The sequence below is a fragment of the Acromyrmex echinatior genome, chromosome 2 (assembly GCF_024713525.1).
Source record: "Acromyrmex echinatior isolate Ae372 chromosome 2, ASM2471352v2, whole genome shotgun sequence".
Classification (NCBI taxonomy): Eukaryota; Metazoa; Arthropoda; class Insecta; order Hymenoptera; family Formicidae; genus Acromyrmex; species Acromyrmex echinatior.
This window is the reverse complement of record NC_141853.1, coordinates 8,395,815-8,408,982: the sequence shown is the minus strand read 5'-3', so window position 1 is coordinate 8,408,982 and position 13,168 is coordinate 8,395,815. Positions and strand designations below refer to the sequence as shown.

At 38.8% G+C, this 13,168-nt stretch overlaps 2 protein-coding genes across 4 annotated transcripts; one reads left to right on the top strand and one right to left on the bottom strand.

Moving 5' to 3' along the window:
- The first annotated feature begins 219 nt into the window (after window positions 1-219).
- LOC105154250 (uncharacterized) lies at window positions 220-4,376 on the top strand. The gene is made up of 3 exons (XM_011069620.2): window positions 220-437; window positions 648-761; window positions 842-4,376. Exons 1-3 carry the CDS (start codon window positions 342-344, stop codon window positions 4,013-4,015), a joined length of 3,384 nt encoding a protein of 1,127 aa, XP_011067922.2. The 5' UTR covers window positions 220-341; the 3' UTR covers window positions 4,016-4,376.
- Tmep (Transmembrane endosomal protein) lies at window positions 4,373-10,998 on the bottom strand. Of its 3 annotated transcripts, none has more exons than XM_011069627.2 (6): window positions 10,288-10,998; window positions 9,461-9,669; window positions 8,290-8,884; window positions 7,967-8,208; window positions 7,783-7,867; window positions 4,373-5,605 (listed from the first exon to the last, which is right to left on the bottom strand). In XM_011069627.2, exons 2-6 carry the CDS (start codon window positions 9,656-9,658, stop codon window positions 5,430-5,432), a joined length of 1,296 nt encoding a protein of 431 aa, XP_011067929.1. In that variant the 5' UTR covers window positions 9,659-9,669; window positions 10,288-10,998; the 3' UTR covers window positions 4,373-5,429. The 3 variants fall into 3 exon arrangements, with proteins under 3 accessions (XP_011067929.1, XP_011067930.1, XP_087258914.1); XM_011069628.2 differs by having other exon boundaries at window positions 9,461-9,666; XM_087402788.1 differs by lacking the exon at window positions 4,373-5,605 and adding an exon at window positions 6,354-6,976 and having other exon boundaries at window positions 10,288-10,996.
- Between the last annotated feature and the right edge of the window lie 2,170 nt (window positions 10,999-13,168).

Sequence of the window (13,168 nt, the reverse complement as noted above, 5' to 3'; positions counted from 1 at the left end):
ACTCGCGCGACTTGATTTACCGTAATATTCAAACGATAAGATTGCTCTGGATATGAGTTTTTCACACTTTGAAGCAGAACAGACGGATACTCCGGGCGTAGGGCGGGAGAAGGATGTGTCGATGACAGAGTGCAGATGGTGCAGTTGAGCCTGATTTCGGCCGCGTGTTTACATCGTGAAGTTATCGCGGAGCGGTTATCGACGGGACGGTCGCGAGTCGCGATAGCGGCCATTTGCATTCGTGGTGTCGGTGACGGATTGCGGTCCGAATGGAGAGCGTACCGTCTCGATCGCGGATATAGCGTGCTCGGCGACCTGCGTTATCCCCGTCGTTCGTGGAAATGGCGAAGTCGGGTAGTGACGTCTCGAGGACCGTGTGCGCGAACACGATTCAGGAGAACGAGAGGAGGCTGCGTGAGGCGCGAATTAAGAATCAGGTATTGCGCCTCAAGGCCCCCCTCCCCCCCCCCCGTCTGTACCGTTCTCTCCGTCGAGGACCTGCGTCTGCAACTCCGCTCGTTTCTGTCTTATTTACATTATTCCACTCGCCACTCATTGCATTTATTAATATCGTCACAAAGCTGAAATAAGAAACTGTCATTTTTCATATTGATGCTTCCATATTTTCCTATTTTCCTTTTTTTCAGGGAAAAGGTCGAATCAGGCACGACCTGAACAAACTATTTAGCAAGCTCAACCAAGCTGTGGAAGCGAGCTCATTGAAATCTGTAGACAAATCGAGCCCATCGTACAATAAAAATGTAAGTATCATTTTTCCTACTTATTTTTACATCATAAATGATGAGGTGTGTATAACGATACAATTCGTGTATTTCTTAAGGTTTCGAGATGCTGGTACGGCCCAGTTCTGGGATTTCCACCTGGATCCTGGTGGGGCATACGCATGGACTGTTCCAGGGATAAGATGCACGAGCCTTTCAATGTTGATATACATGAGGGACCATTTGGTGTTATCTCTGTATGTACGTCGCATACCAACGTGAATGAGGACGTGGATCTTGGTGATTATTTAACGCTCACCGGCCAGGTGTATCACAAGGAACAACCCAGTGTGGATCCATTCATTCGCAACTATAAAAATCAAATACCATTGAGATTAATAAGAAGTTACAATCTACAAGATAACATCGCGCCTAACACTGGGTACAGGTACGATGGACTCTACGTAGTCATAAGCTGTTGGATTGGCATGGCTTTGGATGGAACCAAGTACAACAAGTTTGCATTGATGCGTCTCGCGAATCAGGAGTCGCCCAGCTGGAGCAGCAAAGGCTCGGAAGAACTGTCTTCCGTGCGACATTGTATCCCATTGTCAAAGTCGAACCATCTAAACACATATGACTTGAGAAAATGCTCGAATAATATCGGTGTTACCTGCCGAAAGCGAAAACTTAGTTATGGAGATAGTCGCGAAAGTCTCCCAGTCGCTAAAACGCTACCGTTGGTTGACACCAGCAGACGGTCCGCGCCCGAGAGTTCCATTGTCACGCGTCATGTTTTTAAGAAACTACCGAGTAACACAGAAAGCGCGATATCAACTTCTGTACCTGATCAAAAGATGTTGTTGTGCCTTGGTTCGTCGGCTATTAAAACCCATAGTACAAACATCTCGATACGCATGGGTCTGTACGAGTCGTCGCATAATTCGCAGGACGCGAAGAAGAGCGTCTCGACGATGTTACAGAAGCCTTCCAAGCCGATCGACATCACTATTCGTACGGCATTGGATATGGAAGGTAATCACTTGACACCCAAGGAGGATGCCAAGCCTATCGAGAAGCCAAGTGTGGACAAGGCGCGAGTGAATTCTCGATCGAGTGAAAACGTATCCTATAACGGATATGTCGTAGCCGATAACACAAATACTTCTCTGTTGAACAAATGTAGAGAAAATTTGTCGTCGATAGTCGTAAACTCGTCAGAACATTCTTATTGCATATCTTCGTCGTTAGATAGTTCCAAGAATAGTGCAAATACTACAATTGAGCATAAGGAACAATTTCAAAATGCTCAACGCCGGGATGTACAAAATTTGAATACCGATAATGAACCGACACAGAAATCGAATTCCAGGAATGAATCACCGAGGAATTCGGTTGCGACGTACGAAAGAATCTCCGAATGCCACGACGCTTCGGAGATACCGAGTGAATCTTTCTGCGCGCAAAACATCAAATCCTTGGACTCCTTGACGCCGGATAAAATCTTAAACTTGATTAATAAAGAGATACATCATCCTATGTCCAAGTTACTAATCGGAAATGTGATAGGGCTGACGACCGAAGAATGCGCGATGTGGAACGCGTCGAAAAGAGAAACGACTCCGGAGACCAAGAGCAAGAAGTACGTGCCGACGAACATAAATCTTAGGAAGAAGCGCAAAGAAACAGACAATATAAAGGAAAATGTTGCGTGTTTGGACAACAGAAGATATTGTAAATATTCCAAATCCGAAAGATTATTTTGGAAAGTAACCAAGCAAGCAGATGGAGAAAAATTCGACAACTTGCTACCTAGTATGGATCGTCAATCCTGCAACGACGCGGATCAGAAATGTAATAATAACATTAGGAGGAGCGATCGTAATTGTATATCCAAGAAGAACAATGAGTACTTATCGCCGTTTCGTGTAAAGAGTTCGCTTCAGACTATCGCGCAACACACTCGCAGTTCATACGACATAAAAACCCGTCTAAGGACTGACAAGAAAGCAGTATTGGTAAAGCCGAAGTTTCCTGACTCGTCGATCAAGAAAACCAAGTACAAGAAACGAGATAGGGAAATTGCCAACTTGTCGATAGACGCTAATTTCGGTCCCATGACGCGTGGACCCAGGAACAGGAGATTACGATGCAAAAACAATGCATACTTAAACTATTGCAATACCTTCAATACCGTAATATATTCGTCCAACAAGCGATACAAGTCTAGTTTTAAACGGAAGAGCAAACTGACTAAAGTCAATCGTGTCGGAGAGAGACAAACAAAAAATAAGTATAGGTTGACCAATACCGTGCACGCAAATAGCAAGAATATTAACAGTTCAATTGAGAAGCAAAAAACTCTTAGAAATAATCTTAGTAACGATAATAATGAAAATCACAATAATCATAATAATAACAATGTCAGCAACAAGAAGAAAGAGGATGAAACCGTAACAGCTGATCACGCTATCACCAGAACTTCCTTTGACAGGAGCCTTCGAAACAAGCTGACACGGACAATTCCTTTATCACATCGTACTGCTCAACCGCGTTTACATTGCTTTCGCAAAAAACAGGAGAAACCCAGCACGATGGATGCGACGACGCAGTGTAGACTTATCTCTGATAATCCGGAAGTTTATGTTATTGGACAGTTAAACGATCAAAGAGCTATCTTGAAGATGAAGTGGGATAAATTGGAGAAACTGAAGGAATCCGTGTTGGACGTGTGTGATCAAGGATCCCAGGTTCAGACGTTGCGAATTTGCGCTGCTTCTACGTTCACAGAGGATAACACGAATCGCAAAAGCGACGAAGAATATGCGGATTCCTTACAGGATAGAACATCGGCTTTTGTGCCAGTAAATACATTCGACAGCGATTTACGGATCGCGCGGCTCAGATCGATCGGCTTCAAACCCATAATTAATCCGCAATCTCCGCTAGCTGTCCACGACTTGGAAATCATACAGAATGCGTTTGTAACTACGAGCAAAGTGACGAAGCGCGACGTTGCTGAGGAGTATCACAAGTACGCGAATAACGAGGATACCAATGCGGTCGTTTATATGGATGACGAATTACAGTATCAAGATATCGAAGAAGAGGAAGAAGACGATGAGAAACAATTAATTGCAAACACGTCGTTAAAGTCAACATTAAGAGGAATACAATTGAAAACTGGTAACATACTTCCGGAAACATTAACCTCGCGCGAAAACTTGGAATCCCCTTGGCATGGCTGGAAGAAAATTGTGACGAATAATCAATCATATTGGATTGGCTGGTAGTCGATGATAGATATGTAGGATATTGATGGAAATTCAAATAAGGGTGCTTTTCGCTATTGCGATCAGAAAAATGAACCGTTTTATCCAAACGTGTACAATATTATATCTTTATTTTTTTGCCAAAAAGTAAAGGCTGTTAATAACATTCTAAATTATTCTTCTAACAGTAATAATACGGTATTCGAGTTGATTAACATATTTTTAAGAAAAAAAAGCATCGACAGATTGTGTAATTAAAATTTCTTATATATACATATAAATTATTCTATATATATATAATATATATATATGTATATTTTCTATATATGAGGTATTATTAACAGATGTTTTAATTGTAAATAAATAATGTTCTATTCATGTAGTTGTGTCTTATCTTTATTACGAGATGTAATAGGACAATAAAATTTGTTTACAGATTTACACGTTTCACTTCGTTCTTAAATGGTGACGAAAGATTTCGGCACACTGTGCTGTCATATAAAATAGATCTTTGTTAACTTGGCTCGTCTCTTATGCTTTTAAAAAAAATATGAGGATTATACACAGTTGTACACATAAGACACCGAATACCAAATGTTTATATCTGACACGATGCTCATCGATCGTCCTTTCCTCGCGCATATAATATTGTTATGTATCTTTTTGTTTTTTCTTTTATATCGAAAGGCTTTCGTCGAGAAGGAAAACTCGCTTCAACTTCTCCGCATTTTCAGATCTACCTCGGTGATATATACACGTATATTTTGCAAGAAACCAAAGAAAGAATGATTTTTGTAGAAGGACGCAAATATTCCTGTGGCTCGCGAGGCTTCCCAAATAAGCACGAATGCGAAATTGTAAAAGTCAAAGTTCGCTAAATGCAAACGTGTAAATAAAAACAGATACAAAAGTGTAAACAAGTGTCGATGCTTACATACGAACAGTACTCTGAGAAAGTGCGATATCGCGCGTGAAATTAAGTACTATACAATTACTTTTTTCTTATCTATTACGAAGAGCAAGCATTATCGTGCATTTAATACTTCTTGCAGTGTCGTAGTAGAGCCACGTGTACGAATAACACTGCCTCAAACATGTCAGCATAGTAAAATAAATATCTTCTATACTATTTCTTTATACTCGTATGTTATAACGTAATACATATATTAACATGGATGTAACATTATGGAACTATTACAGTGAAACGCAATGCGCTCTTATGCTCTGCGCAATGTCCTTTTTTCCCTTTCTTTTAAGATCTGCAAGAACGAATTCGCTTCATGCGAATTCCTTAAAACATATCGTTTTTCTCTTGCATTCCATCCACCCTTCGAAAGCAGATTTCTAGAAATTCATGGAAGTTTCGCGTTGTAATATTTGTCGATACGATTCTCGAGCGTAAATCTCATTTCCCCGAACCGCACGTCCGTGTGCCTTATTGAAATTCATCGTCGCTGCTCAGTAACATTGTTTTCTCATTATAATTTTGCGAAATCGTTGCGACACGTTGGTGAGAGGTGTTTCGCCTTTGAGGTGGTGGTACCGGCATGTTTTGCGGATCATCCGGATCGAAGCTGGATACTCGCATACCACGTTGTCCTTTTGGGCCCCCTAATTGTTACATCATTGTTACACATTATAGTGAGCAAACACACCAGATACACGTGTCCGTTGGCCAATAAATGCACCAAAATTGACCAATCGGTTCCTTTATTAATTTTCTTTAAATATTAATTCAACGCTTTTATATTAATTTCACAATCGTGAAATTATATGACCGAATACACCAATGTTGTATCAACCTTCTCCAAAATGTCACATTTACATCTCGAACATTCTTGCTCTGGAACTGCGTCATAAAATCAAAACTCGAAACCGATATAATTCTGGCAAATTCAATTTCTTATATTATACAGAGAGAATCGTTTATTTAAAAGGCCTATTAAATTCCTATCGAAATTTGCCTCCCCTCCCCTCCCACCCCGGTATTTAAACTCGGTGTAATTTTGGTAATTTCGAACTCTGCACGAAAACTATTGATAACGCATATCGAGCTACACAAAAGATTTGATCAGAGCAACAAAGTTCGAATTCTTATGTATACACATGATACAAAGGTGCAAAAAAAAATATATTAATGCGATAATTCGCAATACAAACGATTCATGCAAATTATTATTAATATAAGAAAATAATCGCAAGCAGCTAGGATTGTGATAATTTTACCATTGTCAATGTATGCTATACCTTTGGGAAAAAGGATATAATGATGTGCTTTACATGCTCGGCCGTTTCATACCGTATATTCGCATGCTATATGGTACCATGTGAGAGGAATATAAAAATAAAAGCAATAAAATTAAGTTGAGTTATATGTTATTAAAAAAAACAAAAAAAACATTACACTAATGCTTAGGATCCGGTCCACTTGATGCTACAAAAGCTTTGAAAAATTTTTCTGATTGGTCAATTAGTAAAATTTTTCTTCGTGACTGATCAATCAGATGCTTCAAAGCGTTTGTAGTGTTAAGTAAACTGTACTCCTAATCATCTTTTACATTCATTATAGAGCAACACTATAGAAGTACGCTATTCTCTCCCTCTCCCCGTTTTTCTTTCTTTCTCTTTTCTAAATGCTCCTCTTATGTTAAGTGCTTAACTTCTATTTTACAGCAGAGTTTGTTAATCGCAAAATAGATGATCTTATATGCATATAATACGTATATCGATGGTATATTAAGTACAACCCTTATTCTGTAATTTCAACGTAGAAATCATTTTCGAGAAATTGACCCTTTGTGGACAGATACCGATCTCTAAGGCATTGTATAATTCCGTAAGCAAAGTATAGTGCTGTATAAAGTATCTTTCTTTTCGATCTTCATTTAAAGTCGCGCATAAAGTTCGATGTCCAATTTCTTGAAATTAAAAAAGTGATGCCTCACTGTCATATCTTTTCGTACGGCAAGTTGGTACTAACGTCTGAAAAATATCAAACAAAAGTGCCTTCAAAGTAATTGTCTGAATTGTCTAATAAACCGGCACACATTAAAGAAATTTTATATAATTAATTTTTTATACAAGTAAAATATAATAAATATTATTAGAGGACTATCTTTGAAAGCAGATTCTATACTATCCGTGAATTTCGCATTTGCTTGAAACTTGCGTGAACTGTGCTCTATATATATATATATATATATATATATATATATATATATATATATATATATAATACACACACATATATATATATACATACATATATATATATATATATATATATATATATATATATATATATACATACACACATATGTGAGTGGATATTAATGTAATAATATCGGTGCCTGCATTGATCAGCAGTGAAGTGTCAGAAAGAGTACAAGTAAATTATATACAAAAGCGCCAAAGCCTGTAACTGAAGCGTTTGCAATCTTGAATAAAACGTGTATCTTGTGTAACTATTATTGGCATTATTGGCATTACATGTCAGATAATTTTGCTCTATAATTAGAACATTCAGTATCACCGCCTTATTTTAACATGACATTTTCTTATGAATGCATGAGAAAAAAAAATAACTGTATGTGAGACAATACATACAAAAACTTAAATAAACGACATAAATTTTATATCACACTATCATGCTGTATGAAGATTCGTAAGCATATCAGATTCATAAGATAATAAAAATAAATAAAAATACATATAGTAGTAAATAATTATATAGCAATTCTTAAAAGAAATCAGCACAAAAAAAATATAGCACAAAAAATAACACATACCTGCACTATATTGAGTATATTGCTGATATTGTGGATGGAAATTATGGATGGCATCGGTCATAATGTCTTTTGGATTCATCGTTTCCTACAAAATATTATTACCGAATAGAGTATTTTTTAAATCAACAAAACAAAAAAAAAAGAATACATTTCTGTAAAAGATTCAGGAATATTGTAAACGTACTTTCAAACTACTACTGATACTTTGCATCGTCACACTTCTACCTCTGGAGTCAGTAACACATCCAGCTGCGTATACTTGATACGGGAACGCGTAACGTAAAGCTATAGCAGCGAATAACATCTCGATACAAATGAGGAAATTTTGATAACCGGCGGAGACTGTGCCAGCACTCGTTGATTGACCCAGACTGTTTATAACGGGTGAAATGACATTTGCTTTCTCCAAGATGGCTAGCAGTACTCCTGCATAAAAAAAGTATTTGTTGCAATTGTTATCAGTTATTTAACTCCACGCACTTACAAATGCTTAATTTCAGATGTTACCTTGCCAGAATGACAAAAAGATGACGCTCTTGACTGTACAAAATTTGAGCACAGGCTCAAACGGCGTCAGCAGGTCTCTCGTAGCAAAGTAGAATAAAAACAGCCCATAAAGTGCAAGCGAGACACTGATGTTGTAAATTATCGTGATGTAAATGTAGCCACCGTCGGGTGACCAATCTCCGTCTCTGTAATGGCCGAAGGCTTGCAGGAATATAATGACAAACGCCATCACTGGTTTAACTAAGCAGAACTGTAAAGTGGCTTGCTTGCAGAATCTTAGAAATCCGATGGTGTAAGTTTTTCCAACCAGGCAACAGGTGCCATACAGGCAACTGGAGCGTATCGGCTTGCCCCTGATTTCGGACATGATGTTGCCCTCACCACCTAGGTACTCGTAGCATAGTGACAGGAAATTATATATAACAAATGCCTCGTAACAGTCTCGCACCGTGAAGAAGTAAACATAGTAGCTCTCGCTATTGAAAAACAACAGTGAGATCCAGGAGTAGATGGCGTAAATGGGCACGATAAACAAAATTCGCACTATCCATCTCTGCTCCGTGGGATTCGTGTACCACCTCAGATGCTGATAGATCTACAAATAATGAGAAAAGAGAAAGGTGACTGCATTACAAATCAAGCGTCTTAAGCCTAATCTACAATGCGTTCTTTGCTTTCTGTTTCTTGCTTCTTTTCATTTTTTATCTATTGCCTTTGTACCTCTTTCTAGCTCTAAAAATTAGAAAAAGATAAAGAATAAGTTAAACTAAGATTAACATTAATTTATGTTTGTAGCAACAGGTATAAGCCTTCAGTTATACCAATATAAGATTCCACCAATATAAGATTAACTTTAATCTCGGTTTAAATTTTATTTGCCTATCTCTTTTCTAATTCTTAGAAAGTAATAAAAAATTCTAAGAATTAGAAGATGAAAAATAAATTGAGAATCGAGATTACAGTTAATCTTACATGGAACCAGGTCTTAATTCTGTTTCTTCATCTTCTGTCACCCGAGATAAGAGTTGATGAACTTCGAAAGAGACAAGAAACGTGATTGTTGATAAAATTGTAAAGAAGGAAAACGGCAAGAGGTAGAGAAAAAAAACAAGAAACAGGAAGCAAAAAAGGATATAGATTAGGCTTTGTATTCTATTGACAGTTCCATTACCTGTTGGCAAGTGAAGAAAAGCGCAACAGCCATAAACACTCCGGCGATGGCCCAGGCTGCACGAGTCTGCAGGAAGATTGGCGTCCCCTCCTTGGGGAGATCCACCGCCAAGTCGCTGACATCGGTGGTCGTTGACATCTTGTCAAGCGGATTCACGTACGTGGCGTGCGTCCCTGCAGTGACCCCGACACCATTCATACGTCAACCTGCTGGTGGTACACAATTGCGCGCAAGTATAGAGGATTATTTCCGTGACGAAGGACGACGAGATGTGACGTGTTTCCGCGTCGCCATCCGTCACGACGTTCGACGAGCAGGAATCATCGCGATCGCGTAATTTCACGAGGACGCTCGTGGAGGAGGGGAATACGGGGGAGGGAAGGGCGGAGGGGGGAAGAGAGGGGAAGGGAAGGAGGAGGACAAGGGGGAAGGAGAGAAAGAAAGCGCGTGCGACTCGCGCGAACGCGAGACGACACTCGCGCGTAAATCGATATGCACGTACGTGCGTAAACGGAAGATCGCGAATCTCTGGGGCTTTTAAACGGAAAACACAGGCGCGGTTAAGAGGGAGAGGAAAAAAAAAATCCCTCGATAGAGATTCTACGTCACTCGTCGCGTTGACGCATTGTAAATCGTAAACATAAGGCTCGTTCTCACATAACGCTGGTATTTGCGAATTCAGCGGAATCGTGTCGATTTGTATTGTGTATCGAGGTGTATCGAGGTGATTCGCGCAACAATCCGTGTCGAATCGCGCTGACGCAAGTCTCACGGATTTTTTTCTCTCTCTCTCTCTCTCCTTCGTTCATTCTCTTTTAGCAACGTACCCGTGCCCCCATTCGCCAAGTCCTTTCCAGATTTTGCAGCATACGCACACTCGATGATACCCTCTCTCCGCTAACTGTCCCGTTTACGTCGCCTCTTTCGGCTCCTTTCGGCGCTTTCGACACGGAGATGATTTCAGCAGCTGCCAGTTATCTTTATTATCAATAAACCGCGCGCCTCGAACGAACCACGCTCGGATGCTCCAGCAGCTCCGCGAGAGCTCCTCGACTATCTGAAGTCGACCGCGATCTCAACTGGCGACCAACACCACGACACGATGACGCGAGGTTCAGCGACGTGCGGTACGCGTACGGTACACGCGCTACACATACATATATATATATATATATATGTATATATATATATATATCACACACACACACACACACACCCCGTATATAAATGCACTACGTGGAAAATTGATTGCCCCTCCGGAACTCTCAGCGTTTACGGCTTCTACCAGCTTTTACTACTCGCACTCGCGCACTCTCGCGCTTGACATTCTTCAACTGACCGCCTTCAACTCCGACCTCCTCTCGAAGCGTAGAACGCGCGATGGCTAATCACAAGGGACGAGAACGGATCCCGGATAAATCGTTTTCCCTTTCGCGAGATTCTCCGCGCGCGAGAAACACGAGAACGTTTACGACGGTCGCGAACGACGCGAACCTGTTTTCCCCGAACGAGCCAACCCTTCGCCACCACCGCCGCCGTCGTTGATCCCGCGAACGGTTTCACTCCCACCACGCGTGCGTGCACCGATTATGTGTGTCCGCTGCCCCCGCATCCTCCCTTTCCCATTCGGGAAGCTGGGAAATCGTTTCCGCACAAGGAGGCGCGAGATTCCCGTTTCTCTTTCTTTATCTCTCTTATCTGCACTTTCTGCGTTTAAATTGAGACACGATCGCGACTGTAAAAGAACCCAGCAAACGAGAATGAATTAAAATGGATTGAAATTTTTTTCTATTCGAATGCGTATTTTAAATAGCGAATACTTTTTTTGGATTCAATTGGATTGAAAAACTGCATTTCCTATTCAAAATTTTTTTTGAATTGAACAATATTCACAATTGTACACAGAAAAAGCTAATATTATTTTTAGATTGAAAGGCATAGAGATATGCTCCATGCAATTCCTATAAATGAATAAAAATGCATTCAAGATTGAAAAGCATTCATTTTAACATTCGACATTTTAACATTTGAATCAATATTTCTGAAAATCTGATTTGAATCCATTTCAATTCATTTTTCCATCCATTCTTGTTTGCTAGAGAAAACGAAGGAAAAAAATATGTTTCTTCGAATGAAGAAGCGTATAGAGCGCGATTAAAAGTAGATTTTTGGGTATCGCTGCTGCAAAAAGAGTACCAATATCAATAATCCAGTAATTAAACAGGACAGTCCTGTTTTCGAGATCAATTAATTACGCTATCTCGTCAAAATATGAATAATTATATTAAGTTTTAAAAATAAATTATTATTATATTTATTTTTATATTCATTCTCCTCCATCGGCGATTTAATTGTGTTTGAAAATATTTGCAAGTTACATTAAATATATAAATATTTACTCAATATTATAAGTGTACAAGTAGAACAGATGCAAGATGTATGTACACAACAGTTACATACATTGTTATGGGTAGGAAATTATAATATATTGATATAATATTACATACTGTTATACCTAGTTGGTATTTACTGAATAGCGGATTTGATTGTCTCTATATAATTTCATAAAGTAGGAATTTAACGGTTTTTCAACGGTTTTTCGATTCCATTGTTGGGAATTAAATTCGAGGAGAATTAACTAAAATAAATAAAGAGACAAAAAAAGTCTCCAAAATTTTCTCGTGTGAAATTTCTCAATATAAACGTTCATTGTACATTATTGAAGGAACGATGAGCCGGAATGTTTTGAATTGCTGTTGTTTAAGAAAACAAGTCGATATCGCTCTTGACAGTCTCTCGTTTCCAATTCCACGTCCTTGCCCTTGTCCTACTGAAAGCTTTATAACGCCTGCGCGTTCTATTCATGATGATTTCAACAAAAAATTTACGCACGATCGAACACGCGACCGTGAGAAATTCTCGTGAAAGGTGCTTCGATCTCTCCCAGCGTCTTGTCTTGTCTCGAGAAGAGATATCAGCATCACTGATCTCATCAGTTATCGAAGGTCGAAGCGTGAGATGTGAGATCTCCAGATCTTCGACTTAACTCGTTGATCTGAAGGTCCAAGATGAAAAGAAGTCTGTTTTCAACTTGCCTTATTACGTTTTCTCTCTCTCTCTCTCTCTCTCTCTCTCTCTCTTATTTATATAAAACGAGATATAGTAATCATTCACATTTTGAATAGTAAGCGAAAAGAATGATGTGAAAAAAAAGTGTAGAGAGCGTACATGTGAAAATGCTCAATCTCGAGTTGCAATGTCGTCACGGAGAAAGAAAAAGAAAGAGAGGGTGAGAGAAAAAAAAAGTTGCAGGTGTGTAGTTAGAGAGAAAAGAAGGAAAGATGAAAAGTGCAGTAAGTTCAGCTTACTCAGTTCAGCTAGAGAAAACAAAATAATAAACAGTCGCATCGATGTTTTCGGAGATTTTACGCGCCATCTAGATCCATTTTTCATCCATAGTAACTTTATAACAAAATCCACTTCAATAAAATATTTCAGAAATATTTCGTAAACATTTTAAAATATTGCGTAAATATTTCAAATATTTAAAAAAATTTTAGAAATATTGTACAAAAATATTGTAAAAAAAATTTTTTGCATATTTACATCTCAGATATATTTTATGAAAAATTTCTGAAATATTTATAATACAATAAAATCTTGTAATATAATATTTTGAAAATATATTCCTGAAATATTTTATGGAAT